Raw genomic sequence first — 19782 nt, 5'->3', positions numbered from 1 at the left:
TGTATTAAGCATCTGTGGTTAATAAATCAGACGCCAGCTTTGACTATTCACTGGACTGAAGACAAAACGTTGATTCATTTGGCGCCAAAACTTGAGTCTTTTTCCCTCTTGTTGAAAAATGAAGATGATTTTTTTCTGTGTTTGTCTTGGGTGTGAAATGAAAACTGTTCCCTGGCTCAGGCTTCTAACCATGAATTGTTCCTGTGAGCCAAACCTGCCATTTGCCTTCTGCTCGTACAGCACAGAATGAACAAGCCTGGCAACGTCACTGTTAAAACATGTACAGAGAGCCTCCACCCGTAGCCTAAAGACACCACTCCCCTCCTCCTCCTCTCTTACTCCTCTCAGGGTCCTGTCACTCTCTCACGCACTTTCAACGACACCGTCACAAGATTTAACTTTCCTGCAGCTTTGACAGCCGTTCAGTCCGACGTGAGTGTTTATAGACAAGAGTTTGAGGTCTTGGAGCTCCCAGTCGGACAATGCGATGCTGGTTGTAGCAGCATGTGGAAGGCAGCTCTAGTTTTCTGCTATCTCTTGGCACTTGGGTGGCCGCTCTGGGCTCAGGAGGATGTCACAGACGCTGCCATCACTCCTCAGGACTGCAGCATGGACTGTATACGGCAGGTGAGCTGGATTTTACTTCTTGTGTACATTAAACCAAGTTCTTCTTTGTTGACACAAGCAGGCTTGTCCTCTTGAGCAGCTATGTTCATTTCCTCCTTTCACCAAGGTTGTGTGTCTTAAGTAGTCGGGCTCAGAACACTTAGCAATGACAGCTGACCTGGACTTAAACGTGCTTCTGCTCCACCAGCATGTTGACATTGTTTTGCTGTGGGGGAGCTGCTGCACAGTTTACCATGACTTTGTTTACAGTTTGAATTCAGAGAACATAAAACTTTTGAAACTGGTGTTACTTTAGACAGAACTTGTTAGGACAGTTAAAGAATAAATAAAACTTTGTGTAAAACTGTTGTGCAAGTTTTCCCCTCTGTCAGTTTTTTTAAGTACCTAAATCCCTTGGGGAAAAAAGGGAGAAATAATCATTTTTACTGATTCAGCCCCAAACACTGACTGTACAATATTGTGGTTATGGTGCCTCCATCTCTTCCTGCTGTAAAAATGTGGCGCAAAAATACGTCTTGGATGAGAACCAACACAATGTGCTGGTGGAGTCAAAGCACGTGCAGAGTTGATATGGCTCAAATTGTGGAGCAGGTTGTTGTGTTGGTCTGGAGCAGACAATTATAGGCTTGAAAGTTAAATATGTTGTTTCGTTTTCTTTCACTCCTCTATTCTGCTGGTGTGTTAAAGAATGCAGCTGAAGCCTGTATTTGCCAACAGAGCTGTCAACCAAGTGTCGTTTTAACATCTAATAAATTAAAACTCGACTGCCCTGAAAAATCAACACCTGCTCATAAACTGGAATGACAGGGCTAAGTTCTTTAACAAAAAGCATTTTTTAATAAGCTTGTATTCTAATTTCTGGTTTGATCCACGTTTAATCTGTTACAGAGGTGGATAAAGGCTTTAGGACCCATACTGCAGCCATTTTCAAGTGGGAGCTGTAAAAGTTTTGGTTTCACTTTAGGAAAGATGTTGTTCTGTCCAGTATTTGACACAGTCTTTGATCTCAAGATTCAGCAGCAGTTCTCAGTAAAGTGGACAGCTTTATTTTCTATGATCACTGATTTGCGCTAAGTGTTTCCTCCTTTTTTTTTTTTTTTTTTTTTTTGGTACATATTTTTTTTTTTTTTGGTTTGGGGGGCACTTTTTGACTATATATATGCTAAACTTTTCCAAGTTGTCTTGATGAACCCTTTGCTCTGTGGTATTGCTTTCGGTCAAACAACTCCCAGTATAATAATAATAATAATAATAATAATAATAATAATAATAATAACTTAATAGTACCTTTAAAAACATTGGTTTACAAAGTGCTATTACAGCGGAAGCCCCAATAAGACAAAGTAAAACAAAAGCAAAAGTCAGCAAAGAAACAGTGAAATATTAAAAACTAACCAGGGGTCAAATGTACACTAAACACTTAAAAAAAAACACAACGACAGGGGAAGAGAACCCAGGCAGATCAAGAATCCATCTTATAGTAAAGATAAAGCCATATGTAATAAATTATATAGATAAAATGAGATGAAAGTTAAAATACTAGCAGTGAAAGTCAAAAGTTAAAATAGCAATAATGTTAAGTTTATAAGGATAATGAAAGTAAATAAATGAAAAATGATGAATAAACAGGCTCATTAATAAGATGAGCTAGCCCTTTAAGGTGCAAGAGTCAACAAAAAGGTTAGAAATAAAAACAATATTAAAAAGTAGAAATTAAAGTAAAAGGCAAATGGCAGTAAGAATGCAAAAGAATGATAAAAAGCCTATATCACATAAAAGCAAGGCAATAAAAGTGTGTTTTAAGAAGGGATTTTAAAAAAAGAAACTGAATCAGTGAGCCTTATTACCTTGGGCAGGTCGTTCCAAAGTTGAGAGGCTCTAAACAAAAAAGACTCTGTCAAAAAACATTAATAAATTTTAAAAAAAGTGTTTGAATCAACAGTAAGTAGAACAACTTAAGGTACAGCACAAGAATTGTAGCCACTGTAAATATTTTGTTAAAGCTCCTGTGACACATGGACACAGTCTCTCTGTTCATGGGTAAATCAGTTTTTTCAACAGAAATTTGCTTTATTTAACATTTAAATGTAGCATTCAACCCAAAGGTCAAAACATTCATAATAATTAGAAAAAAATTGTTAATGGTCTACCTTGCTTCTGTATGTCATATAGCGGTATGAATTTCAGTCTCGTCATAACTAGGAAAAAGCAAATCAAGCAAGTTTAAAATAAAGATAAATAATAAACAACTGATATGAGAGACTAAGATAGAATTCAGAACTAATAATCTAGGATGCTGGTATAGCTAGTGAGGCATTTAGTCCTCAGGGGGTGACCAGGGATTTGAGTCCAACTTGCAGCCTCTTTCCCCATATCACTCCTCACCCTCATCCTGCTCTATCCATTGACCTGTCTTCGGGTAGAGATTTAGATTCAGTCAACTTTACTAGCCAGGGCATGAAAAGAAAAAAAAAAAGACCAAATAAAACCTCTTAATGCCTGTTACAGCTCAACAGCAAACATAAATATATTGATATATTTTAAACCACAAATATTAACAGTTAAAGGAAAACAGGTTTTTTTTTCCAGAAAACAATGGAAAAGTGAAAGTACTGGACAAGATCAGCAAAAGCATGAGAGGTATGACTTTGTGCACAGGGGGCTCCAAACTCAACACATACAGAGTTCCTCTGTTTCCTCTGCTCCGCCTTGAGATAAATCACTCACTTTGATCATGTAAACAGAGTCTTTTTCAGTAGTGTTTTTTTTTCTTTTTAAATTCCTGACATTCTTTATTTTCAGACAAAGAAACTTTAACATTTTAAACACAAGACTTTGGCTTTAGACGTGAAATAAGTCTGAAAGAGTACTTTACCTACTGTTTGCCAAATTTATCTCTGTAGTTGACAAGAAATTTTCCATGATCACATCACTAAAGTCTAGTTTTCTAGCTATAGCGTCATAGAACAAAATGTCTTTCCACCTGCACATGTTTGACTTTGAGCTGTATTCCTGAGCTAAATGTCAGAAATATTGTAAACAAAGACTAGAATAGGTAGCTCCAGGCGATAATGATGCATGCTTGAGTCTCAGTGCTCTGTTTTTAGCCTCCTGCACAGAGTTGTTTACGTACAGAATCAATAAAATAACAAAGGAAGGATTTGAGGTCGCCGAATGTTGCTGAGCTCTTAAGTTAGCGTGCAGTTTGAATCACACCCTCCGACAATTTTGATTATGTGCCAGCATCTGTGGTTCTGCATCAAGTTACTTTCATCTCTTGTGTGTGTAACCACAGAGTTTTTATATAAAAGAATATTTGCAGGTGTTGATCTGGCTGATACTTTTGTCAACATTATTTATTCAAAATTTGGAAGATCAAAGTGTAAATGTGAGTGAGTGACTGTATTTACCCTGGCTGAACCATATTCCAAGCTCTTGTATGTTTTCATGCAGTGTGTGTGTGTGTGTGTGTGTGTGTGTGTGTGTGTGTGTGTGTGTGTGTGTGTGTGTGTGTGTGTGTGTGTGTGTGTTTTTCAGTGAACAGCTTCTCAGTAGTGCAGGTTATGTTAAGAACGTCCATTATGTTCTCTCATCAGTTTGCGTGCGAGAAACCATTTAGGTTAAAAAGACTTTGTGACGGCCATTACCCAACCTGACAGTTCAACTACTATTGTGAACCACACACACACACTCACTCACACACTTTGTCTCTCGCCTAAGGCAGACGCAGTATTTCTTTCTCTCTTGTTTTCTTCACCTGTTGTTCAGGCTTGGGTCTCCAAACCCGCAGGGCAAGTTGTCACAATCTATAGAGCCATGAGAAAATTAAAGAGACCACTCCAAATCCTTGCATGAACCAGCATCTCTTCAAAGAACTACACTGCACCTGTTTCTGTTTGTGTTTAATGTCAACACAGGCACACTGCATCCCACCTAAGATAAGACTGGTGTGATCACCTGTTAAACAACAAAAACAAACAAAAAAAATTGTTATCTTAAGATCAACCCAAAACTGAGGGAAAACATGTTGATTCCTTAACTTTCTGATGTAACAATGCTTATTTATTTTTTCCAAAGTAAATAGCTTATAACTAGAATTTCTTTGCAGAATTTGCAGCCTGAAGATAGAAAGTCTGTTGTTGTTGTTGTTGTTGTTGTTGTTGTTGTAACAACTTATCATTTTATGTGAATAAAGTGTCTGAATAAAAGCTTTGGGTGGTTGTTTACAAAGAGGATAAAGTCTCCAACAACACAACAACTACCCCAAGAGAAGCTAAAGTTAGCTCTTATCACTCTAGATTATATGCAAGCTCTTTTTAAAAAAAAAAAAAAAAATTTTTTATTATTATTAATAATGATAATAATAATAATATTGTTATTATTATTACTGTTGTTTTGTTGTTGTTGTTGTTGATGTTATCAATATCATCATCATCATCATTAGCAGTAGTAGTAATAGTAGTAGTATGGAATGGCTTAAGTCTGGCTTATTCTTCTGTATTACACTACGTACATAATCCTCCTTTTGTTATGTTTTGACATACAAAAAGTTGATTTATAACTGCTGCTTTTTGTTTTGTTTTTTACTCAACCCCCTCTCATCTTCATCGTCTGACCACTACATTTCAGTCATTAGTATCATAAACAGCTCCAACTAGTGGCCATCCTGTGCTACCACAGAAACATGAGGTTGCACGATAGGAGCGTCCATGGAAGCGGTTTTGTTTCTTATGTTGATGTAGATGTACATGTCTGATAATAAGTTAACAGTTTCCATTAAAGTAGTTATAAAACAATTTATACACACTTGTACATATTATATTTCAATCAGTTCTTTTCAGCTGAATCCTCTAAAGTACTAAAAAACAAAAACAAAAAAACATATCTTTAAGGTCAAAGTTTCCATTTCATTGTTCTTGTAAATCAAGAAAATGTGGACATTTCCTGTTATAGTATGTATGGTTACTTTTACACATGTGACTATTCACTTTTCACAAATTGTTGCAATCAGCTAATAGCAGCATTGCATTGTGACCTTACCTCAATTACTGACCCTTGTTCTGTAATTGGGCAAAAAAAGAAATGTGGCAAAATGTTTAATTCTTATCATAGGCTGGTTGTTCTTGGTGCCAAATACTGAGTCTCAACAGCTTGTGATATGGAGAAAGTTTGCATTATGTGTAACTGTTTCATGGTAAATGAGACTGATGACAATTAGACATTTTTGCTGATGAATCAGAAAACTATAATGACTTACACAACAGCAGAGAATGTAAATGTCTTCTAAAATCTCCTGAGTGCAACACCACAACAACCTTCAGCAAAAAAAAAACTGCTAAAATCACATTCTGCAGCAGCACCATGTTTCTCATTTTAAATTGGGTTGTTAAACCATCAATTACATGTTTTTTTTATGTCCAGTATTTTTGTCGAAAACAAGTAAGAACCTGCAAACCCTGAAAGAAAAATACTGTTGAGTTTTGTATGTTGGTTTCGGCCAGGCAAGAATACTGATGAGTCAGATCTCGGGGCAACAGAGTGAACCGTTTCTCAAAACTGCCACATTCCACACAGGGACCAATTACAGAGACAAGATGCTTGTCTAATGTGAGGACAACACATTTCAGCCTTTCCCTTCAGGCATTCAGAGTTTTTGACTTGGTTTTACTCATAAAGCGTGACAGAAATATGTCACTGATAAAATTTTAAAAAGGGAAAACTCAGAGTAAGAAACATGTGAGCCCTGCAATATTCATACCTCAAATACCTGTTGGTGATGGATTGGTTAAAGGAGAGTAAGTGGATTGTTTTCCTCAAGGGGTCACTTCAGGAAAGGATTATTTCATATTAAACTGAACATTTCCACTAATAGTGAAGTGAAACAAGGAAAACAGGACCACATGACTCTGTGCTGTCCCTGACTGAGTTCATCTGCCTCATCCCTGTCAGTCTGTGACACTTTGTGAACTATTTATCAGCACACCACTACTTGTGCTTGTGCAACCCATAACTTTCAAGACATCTCTCTGAAGTTTCAAGCTTTTGTGTCCATCGTAACTCCTGCCTTTTTCTCAGCTGTTTTGAGATGGCTAAACTTAAACCACATTAACTTGTGAAGCCTCGTTGTTTATTTTGAAAACAAAGAATAGAATAGAATAGAATAGAATAGAATAGAATAGAATAGAATAGAATAGAATAGAATAGAAAATACTTTATTTATCCCCGAGGGGAAATTCAGGAGTCACCGCAGCATTTAAGAAAACAAAAGTAAGAAAGAGTATAGAAAGTGCAAAAATGTCCAAGAAGAGGTCCAAGAAGCGTTTCAGTTTAAGCTCTTTTGTGCCTATAGCTCAGGAGAGACTGCAAAGTAAAGTGTCTGCAGTTTCATCTGATAAACAAAAACAGAGACTGGAAAATGTAGAAAATCTTATGGAGAAAATAAAGTATTTAGGGTATTATATAGTTTTGATAAGGGCTTTGTTTTAGCACTAATCTTTGTGAGCCAAAATTGATTTAATTTGGCCCTGAATCATACTGAATTGTATCTTGGGCCATTTGACAAGATTTTTGTTTTCTGTCCCACTGATTGTGGGAAAGGTCTTGTTCAAATAACCATTATTCATGGCACGTACACAGTTCTGGGTTTCTTTTAAGATGGACCAAGTCCATTGTTTGAACTCACAATGTTTTTGCTTTCTTTGGTGTTATCATAACTTCTGTGTTCCAGTTAAATGTTCTCTCTGTTTCCTCGACCTGAATTCATCAGATCCTACCATGTGTAAAACAGATGTTCAATATGCAATGCAAATTTGAAGATAAAAGTTATAGGGCTGAAACCCTGACTTGTGTTTTACTTATTTCCTGCTCTGCAGGGGGGACCAGGATGTGAATACTGCAGGATCACCCAAGCAGATGTGAAAGGGGCTCTGGGTTTTAAGCCCATTAACAGGTTTGGAAGTAAGTGTGCTCTCACAGACCTCCAGCATACAAATGTCCACATTTTACATTTTGTTTACTAAATAAACAGAGAAAGTGTGTCACAGCATTGACTGTGTTCAGTTGGCAAGCACACACTTGCAGCAGTGACATGTTCCCTCAGTGTGTTTTTATATCCTGTGTGCCCTCAACGTAAAGCCACACTTCACAGTGTGAGCATTGTAATAAGTCGTTATCATGTTGTTTGCACTTCTTCTGAAGATTTGTTAAGCCTCTAAAACAAATAGAGGAGGAAATGATAGATCAGTTACCACTGTGCAGTAAAAACACAACTACTGATTGTGTTCAGATGTTATATGTTATAAGAAAAGAAAGCAGTAGCTACGGACAACAGGTAGAAATTTTACTCTAATGACACCACTACAACTGAACTAATATTGTCTTAATGCAAAGATCAAAAAAAAAAATCTGGACCTACTAGTTTAACATCAATCCGCTGCAGATCTTTTTTTTTTTTTTTAAATAATAATACTGATTAAAAACTTAAGCACCTACTTCATGGACTACCATCTAACTCAGATGATCCATCCTTTTCTGTTGCTTCAGCTTTAGGTCAGTATGTACAGTGGCCACTAGGTGTCAGACGAATCATGCAAGAGAAAAAACACAAATGCAAAAAAGCGACAACACAAACACAAATGCCACAACACAACGGAAGTTATAAAGGTTAGTTATCCCAACAGACACAGAACAGTTGCAAAAGCAAGTAAATGATAATTTTTTTCACTTCATCTATGATAAATATAGTTTTGTAGGGGTCTCATCTTGTGATATCCTTCACTGTACTTAGAATAGAATAGAATAGAATAGAATAGAATAGAATAGAATAGAACTATATTGTCATTGTAACAAGTACAACAAAATTGAAGTCACAGCAGCAATCAAGAGAACAAAAGTAAGAAAGTGTATAGAAAATGCAAAAAGGTCCATAAGAAAATAGATGATGGCAGCTTGTCCATCAGTGTCCAGTTCAGCCAGCCTCCACCTCCACAGGGTTCAGGACTGAGCTTCTTCAGTCATGCTCCATCTCTGTCTCCTAGATCCTGTCTGCTCACAGCAGGTGAAGCTCTTCCAATGTGGCGTTGGTGTCTGATGTTAGCTCCGTTAGCAATGTCTGTGAATAACATGATGCTACTCTGCCCTCTGGTATTCCCTGTGTAGCTGGGTTAGCACAGCTAGCTTGTCCATCTTATTGGAGATAGATCTTACATTCCCAATAACGATGGATGGAAGGACAGGTCCTTGTCGTCACATCTTAGCTCACACCTGAGAGCCAGCACATCATCCTCACCTCCTTCTCCTCACCTTGTGGGAAGACATCAGGCCTTGCACCAGTTAGCATTGACATGCTATAGGCTGCTAACAGCTGAGTTCACATGTAAACAATGCAGCCATGGTTACATGTAGGATCTCCAGACAAACACAGGAGAAAAAGTAGAAAAAAATCTCTGAAGCCACAAAAAGTTTGGTTTCCATGACCAACAAATGAGCCATACAAAGTAATGATCCACTCCAAATACAAAGATTACAAAAAAGAGACGTAAAAAATTACAAGAAATGGACAGAGAAGAGAGAGCTGCTGCAAAAGGCAGCGATAGCCAACAAGGCGGTGCCAAGTAGCCTTACTTCTACTTTTTTATTTACCAAAAAAAAAAAAATGTCATCTTATATTTCACTGTATGAATCACTAACATTAGTGATAAAGCTGTATTTATCATGGCTGAAGGTAAAAAAAACAAACAAACTAAAAAAAAAAAAACATTTACTTACGTTCCCAACATATATTATATATATTAGGATAACTGTCCTCTTAACTTTAGTTGTGGCTGCACTTTTGCATTCATGTTGTAGTTTTTGCATTTGTGTTGTTGCCTTTGCAAATCAGCTGACCCCCTCTGGCCACAGTAAGTATGCCTTTAAAACCAGAACTCCCATTGGTCACTGTTACTATCATAGTTGTTATCCTTCTCTACTATGTGCTTCCTTCAGCAGAAAAAACTTTAAATTCAGAGTTTTAGCTTATCTACATGCAGAAGGACACACAGTCACTATTCAGCATTGTAGCTGGGGGTGTGTTTCCCCACCGTTTATGGGCTGCTAACCATATCTTTGACCATAGACTAGTCTTAATGAGATTTCCTGTTCTCTTACACCTCAGAAATAAAAGCAGAAAGTTATTTGAAATTAGCTGAACCTCTCTCCAACACTTTCATGCTCTGTTACAAACATTGTTCTCTCTCTCTAGGTTGTATTCCATGGCCGTGTTTTGACCTGTTAGGAGAAGACCCTGAACTCTGCCAGCACTACGTCCAAGCACCAAATGATGTGAAGGTTGAGTTTGTTCAAGAGGCAAACCCCAAATCTGACACCATTGTTGTGTCCTGGAAGCCCAGTCACTACGGTATGCCAATACATGTGTACGCTCAAATACACACATCACAGTAAGTCTTGGGGGGAGATGTTAGAGTGGTTTGTACAGTTCAAAGTCCCTGACCGGTTTGAAACTCATTTAAAATGTCAAACATACCTCAATGAGAGCAATTTTTATGTCACGATTTGACTGAAACAAGATGTCTTTCAGGGTGGCAAACCAAGACATAGTTGTTGAATGTAATTAAGTAAAAGTGCGAGCGACAGCACATCAAATGAAACCTTGTTTGACTGAGATTCTGACAGATGGCAGCCAATCATCCTTATACTTAAATTGCCCGTGCACTGAAACATTGTGACACCATAATCCCTCTTGTATTTGACACTAAAATAAAAATAAAGCTTCAAAGATGGACTGACACTGATACCGTGACACTGATTTCACTCTGTTCTTTTGTTTATGCTGCAGGGATCGCCTTCCTGAGAGGCTTTCAGGTGTCATTACAGGCTTTGGGAGGGTCCACCAATGCCTGTCAGCTCTTTCTCTTCCACCGTAACCTCTCCCTCCCAGCGTCACATGCTCACAAGGTAGGAGGGAGCCAGCTTGTTTGGAGTATGCCTCTTAGGAGATCTAACTGACAGCACTGCTTATGGTTAATTTAGAGTTTGGATGAACAAAGTTTGGCTTTGAAAAGAATTTTCAACAAGAAAACACACAAGTAGCTTTTAGTTTCTGGACATACTGACCCAATGGTAAAAAAAATTCTGCTGTATTGTGAATAAGATCACAGTGACACAGTTCTACGTTTAAGAAAACAGCCGTTTTACATTACAGATGATAAAGAAGCTGTAAATTTTAGAAGAGAAATATTTGTAGTTTCTTGTGATGAGAATGTCCTGGAGGACTTTACATTCCACTTCATTTACGCCATCACACTGTGCTCACAGCTGTGTGGCTCTTACACACATGACTAAACCAGTATATTTACGATCAATGAGTTAAATCCCACACTAAAAAAGCAGACTTGACTCAAGCTCTGTACTCACTGATAAACAAGAGGGAGATTTCATGAACCAGATGATGCCAAAGAGGAAATCCAATGAACAAAACAGTGCAAGGTGTCTAGTTTGCTTGTAATAATGAAGAATATATGAGTGTTTGACTAAGCTTGTATGAACAGAGTAAACAGTTGGTCAAATAAATTTCCATCCTTGAAAAAAAAATCTCATCAAAAAATATGAGGAGCTTGAAAACATAAAGAACATGTCGTCGGTGTTTACCCTCCAATGAGTCACAAATCGAAGTGCACAATATGAAAAAACACGTTTTTAAACTATGCCAAGACCCCAGGCCTTTTTTATGCATTTCTCTGAAACATATTGTTACCCACTTTGAACAGTAAATCCCTTACTTGCCAAAAAGAAAAAATAGATTTATGAAATAATTCATGATAACTTACCATTAAACATCACATCAGGCCATTTCTTTTGATGCACAGCAAGTTTCCACACATTTTTGTTTGTAAAGTATTTATACCAAATGAAATGAGGTTCCCTGTTTGGGCAACAAATGTATTAATACACAAAAGAATATAAAACATGTCAGGAACATGGATTACTTTGTTGCAACAATGCTTCTTGGCAATACTTCTTTTACAGCTGGAAAGCCTTTTTGTTCCCATTTCAAACAGTGTCACATCTATAAGACACACGCATTTGTGGGATGAGCTGCAGAGCTGAGTATGTTGCACCAATAAAAATTAGCCAAATCCTCTTTACCAATGATAAACAGCTTATTCTGTCAGTGACTCTGTTTTGTGATAAGTTCAGTATATCGTGAGAAAAAGTTTTTTTTTTTTTAACAAAGTCTAAAACACAGTTTCCCATGTTAAATGAGCACTCATCATTCAGGGTACAGTTAATTCACGTAATCACATAATAAGCTTGGCCCATGTGGTGTTTAAGATATTCCCTTTGTCATACCTGTATTACAAAAAGTAAAAGACAAAGTGAGATGTTACATGAGGGCACTGTTTTGCTGAACTACTTATAAGGCACTGAAGTGTATGTAGAGAAATCTAAGGACATGGTTCCTCTTGCATCCTGCAGGTGTACAAGTCGGACCCGTTCCCCGGCCTCTCTCTGGGCTCTCAGTATGCTGTTACCGTCATGGCACTGCCAGTACCTGAGGAGTGGAAGAGCTTCTACCACAGCAAGATCTTCTCCACACGATGTAAGACCTTCATTATACAGGATATGTGTGAGAACCTTTTAGACTTTAGGTTGGATAGTACCACACACACACTGTACACAAACACTCAAACTAATGGAGAACACAGAAAGTTTTAGTGACATTTACACAGTATTTTGTTGCCTCGGGGTAAATAATAAAAATGAGTTGTCAAGTCTACCCGCTAAAGCACAAAGGGCAGTGATTGTGATAAAATCCTCTCAAAACTTGTCACTTTTGTCATGTCTTTCAGTCAGAGTTTGCAGAACAAATTGATAGTAATAAGTTTATTGTGATCTTGCAGCGTGTGCAGAAAAGAACGGCCTGGAGCAGTGCAAAAAAGGTGAGTTTATATGATTGTCACTTTTGTAATTTATAAAACCTACATAAAGACTTGTGGTGAATAATCCTCTAACCTGAGTTAATGTATCCTATTGGGAGTAAGATCATCTGTCAACCTCTTCTAATTTCTTTGTAGACTGGTACCCCAAACAAATCAAAGTGGAGCAGGAAGGGACGGCTGTCACTGTCACCTTTAACCTGGCTCCACCAAACCTGGGCATCAGAAGCTATTTCTCGCTGTGCTACGCTAATGGCATGAAAAAATACACAGACATCACACCTGTGAGTGACTTCAGCTTGTGCAGACGTTGATTTTGCTTTTTGGTTTTATTAATTTTATCAATATTTCTTCTCTGTCACTTACTGCATTTGTTTAAAAAAAAGTTTATAATTTAAATAACTACAACTTCAATTTCTGCAGAATTCACCCAAAAATAAAACTCACCACAGCTTCCAGCTGGAGGACCTACAAGAAGGAACCAATTACACCTGTGAGGTAAATGAAAATTCATTTTTTTAACAGTTGTACAAATGTTATGTCCTTGTCTGTGTGAACTTGGCCATGCCAATGATTTAAAACTCAATTACTGCACAGTTTTCTCCTTCCTCAGTGTTTTGATCATTTTGGTCATTTACATTAGCTGAACGTTTGAACAGATATTAAAATCAAGTATCTGACAGCCAGAACAAAGTGAGCTGTTCACTACTCAGATGATCTTATGCATTTAAAACACATAAAATATTCACCTTTCAAACATTTTCAGTAAAACTGTCTCTTTGTTCAGCAACATGGAAAGTAGTAATGGTTGATAAGTCAAAAAGGTTTTCATCAGGAAAGCACCAGCCTGTGTTTTTATGAAGTGTTGATAGAAACAGGTCTTTTGGTACAAACCTACAAGCAAGTGCACAAAGACCGCTGTCTTTGTTACACTGCCTCCAAGTGGCCAAAAAGGTTTTATAGAGGCAGGTTTGCCAAACTGTTGTTTTAGTTATGTCACAATGTATGGTTATGATATTTTTATGTTCAATCTTCTTGTGCCACAGATTGCAGCGAATGAGGTGGATGCAGTGAGGAGAACATTCAATGTTCAGGTCCTGCACATTAAAAAAGGTAAAAAAGGATTATTTTAAGATTTCTTTCAAGCGTCAAGTATTTTAAAGTCACACTTAAAGCATTTATTTAAAAAAAAAAAAAAAAAAAAAAAAACTTTTACTTTCACTTTTACTTCAGTATCTCAGTTTTAACATTAGTAAACATCAGGATTACAGTTATCTTTACTGAGTTTTGTACTGTTTATATTTAGGGGTAACCATCAGATGAGGTCAGTTGTTTCTTGTTATTTTCTGCTGGTGTTACAGGCACTGATATGCTCAGGTAGATGAGAGCAAGGCTTGATTTTTTTTCATCCTCACGTCTAATAACGTCTTCACAACAATTCTCTCTGACTTGTCATCTAACTCTCAGGAGGAACCTCCCCACTCTCTGTCACTCCCTCCTTGGCTCTGTTGATTCCAGTGTGTCTGGCTGTGGTGGCCATGCTTATCGTCTGTCTGGCTGCTCTCACTAGGAGGAAGCCCAAACTGCACATGAAGAAACTAAACATAAAGCCAGGTGCAAAAACAAATAAAGCTTTTCATGTAGAACAACAAGTTGCTTTTGATGAGCGCTGACAGGTTTTCTTCCTATGGTTTGTTCAGATGTTATAACTCAGGATGAGGAGAGTGGGACTCAGGGGGAAGTGGTGGCTTTGCCAGGGAAGAGGCCGAGCCCTCCACGTCTTCTAATGTGCTACAGCAGCAATGATGGCCCTGCTCACATCAGGGCTGTCATGCAGTTGGGGGCCTTTATACAACAGCACATGGCCACTCAGGTAAAGGATCCTGAAAAGTAATACTAATAGAAAGTTAATATAAATAGTATTATGTACTTTAAAAAGTATATGATGTGATGACAGAATGGTAATTTTTGATGAAAATTTGTCTTTATGTAAATTACAGTTTACAGTGTCATTTAGCAGACGATTTTGTCCAAAGCGACGTACAACGCAAGCAAGAATTTAGACAGGAGGAAAACCTAGTTAGTACGACAACAGTGCTACAAGTTGTTCGGCTGCAGGTGCTGCCTTTAAGTGCAAGTTGTTTTTTTTTGTTTTTTTTTGGGGGGGGGTTCAATAAGGTGTAATCAATAAGCCAACAAACTACAATTAATTGCTGCAACAGTATACCTAAATCTTCAACAAAATTCAGTAGTAATCATAAGAGCTGAGTCTTAGACCTACTGACTCATTTTACCTCTGAGGGCAAAGAGGAGAAGGGCCAGCGTAAGTGTTCCCTGAGCAGATGAGTTTCCAGACATCTCTTAAAAGTAGAAAGGGACTCTGCGGATCGTAAAGAGTTAGGTAATTCATTCTACCATTTCGGCACAACAGAGGAGAAGAGTCTGGCTAGTGATTTGGAGCTGCGTTGGGCTGGGAGCACCAGGCGTCTTTCACAAGCAGAGCAGATGATAATTCTAAATTTAGACACAGAAAGCACCAAATAATTCCGCTACTTTCCCCCATTGCAGAATACTCCACGTATTAGCATGAGTATTGAGGCAATTTTTAAAAGTCCATTTCTGAATTTGGATCATGCTGTGAGGAATGTTATTCCAAAAAGCAGAATTGAGACCTTATAAGCAGCTTTGTGTTTTTCCTGGCCCAAGGCTAACGATGAAAGATAAAATCATCACTGAGGTTGGACCTGACTCCCAGCCTGTATTGTCTCTGATGTACACACAGATGTACATTTTTATTGACTCTTGAGAGCAAAAACAAGATATCTATATTAGGGGTGCAAAATTCCCAGAATTTTCAAAGTTGAAGAACTTCCATTGAACTTTTTGGGAATTTATATTAACTGCATTTACGTGTTCATATACATGTATAAATATCAAACATTTTGGTTTGTTACAAGCAGACATGCATGCAAACACATATAATGTAATATTTTAAACAACATTATAAATGAATTTTCAAGTGATTTGCGGATTTTTTTTCCTGAGTTTAACTGTCATGAATGGAAGGCATAAATATTTGTCATTAAAAATATTTATGCAAATGTGCCTGATGAAACATTTATAAATGACATTTATCAATTTTTAGAGCTGGTATTCATAAACCAAGCCAGCAAGCAACATATCAGGAAGTGACTTAAACATTTTCTTTTTAGCTGGTATTCATAAACCAAGCCAGCAAGCAACATATCAGGAAGTGACTTAAACATTTTCTTTTTAGCTAGCTAGTTAGTTTAGTTGGTGGAGCCAACATATTTCATTGCAGGTTTCACAAAGTTAAGTTAGCTAGCTATAATAACAAACAACTTATGAACTCATGTAAGCTTACCACTTTTACGCCTGTCAGTTTTTGGTTCAACCTGGCTAAGCTAACAGAAAACTGGATGGCTAACTGAGTAGCTAGCATCTAAAAATTATAAACATTTTAATGAGCATTTACTAGTTTAACTTAAATGTGTCCATTACTTTAAGTTAAATCAAACTATCAAATATTAACCTCAGTAAACTAGTACCTTGACAGGACTTCTAAACTCCAATTACAGAAATGTGTTTTTATTGAAAAAGCTGTTGGCTTATGAAGTAGTGATTGATGATGATCTTGTGCGCTTGTGAATTTTTTCACATGTGATTGGCGGTACAAGGTTAAATTTGCAGTCACTCATGTTGATTCAGCCAAGATAATTTTTTAAAACCTTGTTCGAGTTGATAACAAGAAAAAAAAAGAAGTTTTCCTGGGAAATGTGGAAAAGGAGCAGGAGTTTCAGCAAGGCTTCATGTCTATTTTTTCTGTTTCTATTTTTCATGAAGTTGTTCTCTTTTCCCCTCCTAGGTGTGCATGGATCTTTGGGACTCTCTGGGTGTTGCTGGGGAGGGCAGTATGGCCTGGTACTGTCGTCAGATCCAGCAGAGTGACTTCATCTTGGTTGTTTGTTCTCAGGGCCTCAATATCAAATCTAAGTCTCCAAAGCTGGAGGACGAGACGGATGATACAGAGGCAGACACATGGTTAGACTTAAGGCCCAACAACTTCAGCTCTGATGTAGCCGTGCAGCTGGTTGGAGAGGAGGTGGGCCAAGCTAAAGCCAGGGGTCAGGACCTTTTTAAATACATGTCAGTCATTTTTGAGCACTCCACCGAAACGGACATCCCCACTGAGCTGAGGCTGGTTTCTCACTACACACTGACACGAGATCTACCGCTGCTCTTTTCTCACCTTCACAATGTGGCTCTGCACAGGCCAGGGGGTTACCTGAAGATCAGCAACATCTCAGAGGAAGGATTTAAGAAGCTGCCAGCTGGAGCAGCTCTTCAACAAGCTATCCATGAGGCGGGGGCGGAAATGAGGTCAAAAAAGCGTCACCCTGTAGAGGTGGAGGAAGAAACACAAAAAAGGCAGCTCATACTGGCTGAGACATCTGCCATATAAAAAGAGAAAAATGAACTTAACAAAGACATTTATCAGGGCCACAAAACTTAACAGCCTTGCTTATCATCAAACATGTGAAGTCATAAGCTCACAGCTTTTGAATGGCCAATACAATGACGCTTCTCATGTTTCATAAAGCAAACAAAACTGATAACCACCTCTGCCTTTCGTGTGCTTCAGGAGCAGCACACATGCACTCTGACCTCTGAAATTTGTTAACATGCTACATTTGTGTGTGAGCATGAAGGATTTCTAAACAAAATGTCCATCAATGTGAGTAATGCGCAATTAAGCTATCTTAGTCTTAAAATGTCTCTGATTTTTTTTTTTTTTCTCTGAGTTGACAGAAGCTATTGGAACCTGAAACAGGACAAATCCCAGTGTTGTACAAATAATGTTAATTTCATTTACATCATTATTGAAGTAATCTTTTGAGAATGTTTGCATTGAAGTACATCATAAACCTTTATGCCTGCATGTTTACAATCATGTTCATATTTTAGTCATGCACGTGTGTTTCTCATAAAAATGGTGGACTCAAATGTTAAGGCTGTTTCATGCTGATGATGACAGCTTGTATTTCTTTGATATTATATGTTCATAATATAGATATTTTTTTACCCATGCATCTTGTCATTTATTAAAACTTAATTTAAAAAACAAAAAGTGTCCTCTGGCTTAAAATATAACTAAGTTGTGACAGTTTTTTCTACATGAGACTCGACTAATGGACCAATAAAAGGTGAGCAACCAAGAAACCTTTATTTTCTTTTGTTTTTGAAAAAATAAAAAAACATAATGTAGAGTCAAAAACCCCCAAAGAGTCCAGTTATTCTGATAAGGATATTAGTTCTATACGGTAGTTTCAACTTTCTTTCTGTAGCCTGAGTAATTTTATCTTAAATTGAGATCACAAAATTTACAATATATATATATATATATATATATATATATATATATATATATATATATATATATATATATATATATATTTATATATATACACATGATCTATGCAAAATCGCTCATTTCGGCTATATTTTTTCATCCATCGCCAGTGTTATCATAAAGTCAGCTCGTCTACCATCTTCAGACTACGACTTCGAGTTTGACGGTTGTCCTTACCGGTTCTAGCCTGAGTACACGAACGAGGAGCTCCATGAAAGAAGGATGCAGAGGGAGAGAGACGAAGAGCTGGCTCAAGAACAACAAACAGGAGTACGTCCACGACTCAATGCAAACTGGTGGTGCCATTGTGGACAGTGTTCACCTATGGCAACAGAAGAGGAGTGTGTTTGTGATAACGATGGATAGTGATGAATGAAAAAATATAGCCAAAATGAGCGATTTTGCAGAGATTATGTCCCGCGCTGAAGCTCCCTTGCCGTGGCCCCCGCTAAGTGCGGCTAAAATCCGTTGGATCTAAATAACTTCTGAAGGACTCCGAGCTGCACGATGTTTGTTTGAGTGAGTATATGAGCATGCACACACCTATAAATAAGGTCCAGGTGTCAAAAAAACGGAGTTGCCCTTTAAGCAACCGTGACCGTGGCAAAGTTGTAGGCCAAGGAGAAGTCCGGCCCGGCCCATGCAGGCTAAGGTGGAAGCTATTGATAGATATTCTGTCCAACATTAAAAAAACAGCTGATATGGTTTCTAAGATTCTGTCTCTCCCCTGCTCTCCTTTCTCATTCTGCCTTTCTCTCCTCCATCTCCCTCAAAAACTCTATCATTTCAGTCTCTCTCTTCTTTTTCCCTCTGTCCTCTTCTGGAGGAGAGACAGCTGCTGCCACAGGTTTTGCCATGGCTGAGGTGATGAGAATCAGCGGGGCTATACTGGGCCTTTGCCCCATCACCTCATCCATTGCCTGAAACCAATTCCAAGAGGCAGCAGTTTTCTCTCCTCCCTCTGCATTGACATCTGGGGGCCTTCAGTTCCTACCAAACACCACAGAGGTTATTTGTTAATGATCATTGGGGTCACATGTTAATCGTGTTTGTATACTGTGGATAAACTGAAAGACTAACTAGGTGGGTTTGCCCTCCAGACCCTGGTCCGTGATGAACATTTTAAACATGGGTTGAAACAGAAAAAGTGGACTTTGTTTCAACAACTCTAATAATACTAATAACTTATAACAACTAATAACTTCAGTTATTAATGAGAAAGGTCAACCAAAATTGTAACCTTACGTTTACCAAAAGGCTTATCAAACTGATCTGTTAATTATTTTACAACAGAGTAAAAAAGAAAACACAGGTGTGACATGAGTTTATTACTTACTCAAAACCTTTTGGGGCTGCATTTCTGCGCCCCGTATACAGCTCCTCGTTTTGGGAGCGCCATTTTATGAGGCAATCTGTGTCTTCACCAGTCCCTTGGGAAAAATAAAAGTCCAGCATTATCCATCTGTCCAACATTATTAGAGTTGCACCATTAAATGTTATAAGGTATAGTTTCCATTTGATTATCATAGCAGTCCGCTCGAAAGTTAAAGCCCCCCACATAACGATATTTAAGATAAGTTCTTTGCAGATCCTGGCCAGGAAATGTGCTTGGTAACTAACCATAGTATAGCCTACATGAAATACGAGCAAAACAGTCATTTAATTAATGTGTTAATTTGAAGTCAGCACTCCTCATGCACTTATTAGCAAGATTATGCAAATCATTTTGATTGTAGCTGCAGGCTGAAAGAGGTAGTTGCTACTTCTTCTGAATGCAAAGCTAGCTGC

General features: G+C 37.9%; 1 protein-coding gene across 2 annotated transcripts; it reads left to right on the top strand.

Moving 5' to 3' along the window:
• The first annotated feature begins 220 nt into the window (after positions 1 to 220).
• Positions 221 to 17549, top strand: LOC141799837 (interleukin-17 receptor D). 2 transcript variants are annotated; one of them, XM_074682218.1, is made up of 12 exons: positions 221 to 627; positions 7500 to 7584; positions 9869 to 10024; positions 10463 to 10581; positions 12103 to 12226; positions 12528 to 12566; positions 12702 to 12847; positions 12987 to 13061; positions 13610 to 13676; positions 14031 to 14177; positions 14264 to 14436; positions 16558 to 17549. In XM_074682218.1, the coding sequence occupies exons 1-12, from the start codon at positions 505 to 507 to the stop codon at positions 17044 to 17046; spliced, it is 1743 nt and encodes a 580-aa protein (XP_074538319.1). In that variant the 5' UTR covers positions 221 to 504; the 3' UTR covers positions 17047 to 17549. The 2 variants fall into 2 exon arrangements, with proteins under 2 accessions (XP_074538319.1, XP_074538318.1); XM_074682217.1 differs by having other exon boundaries at positions 16450 to 17549.
• Positions 17550 to 19782: the final 2233 nt, after the last annotated feature.

This window comes from Halichoeres trimaculatus, unplaced genomic scaffold (genome assembly GCF_033239565.1).
Source record: "Halichoeres trimaculatus isolate MK-OKI-2021-1 unplaced genomic scaffold, fHalTri1.1 fHalTri1_scaffold_11, whole genome shotgun sequence".
Lineage (NCBI taxonomy): Eukaryota > Metazoa > Chordata > Actinopteri > Labriformes > Labridae > Halichoeres > Halichoeres trimaculatus.
The sequence above is the reverse complement of the archived record's forward strand: the minus strand, read 5'-3'. Positions and strand labels throughout refer to the sequence as shown.

What these genes read in the sequence shown, in the direction of transcription:
- LOC141799837 (XM_074682217.1), top strand. Translation starts at nt 505, where the DNA reads ATGTGGAAGGCAGCTCTAGTTTTCTGCTATCTCTTGGCACTTGGGTGG. An exon ending in CTGGAAGCCCAGTCACTACG is followed by an intron (nt 10,025 to 10,462) that starts GTATGCCAATAC and finishes TTTATGCTGCAG; the next exon opens with GGATCGCCTTCCTGAGAGGC. An exon ending in GGTCCTGCACATTAAAAAAG is followed by an intron (nt 13,677 to 14,030) that starts GTAAAAAAGGAT and finishes TCTAACTCTCAG; the next exon opens with GAGGAACCTCCCCACTCTCT.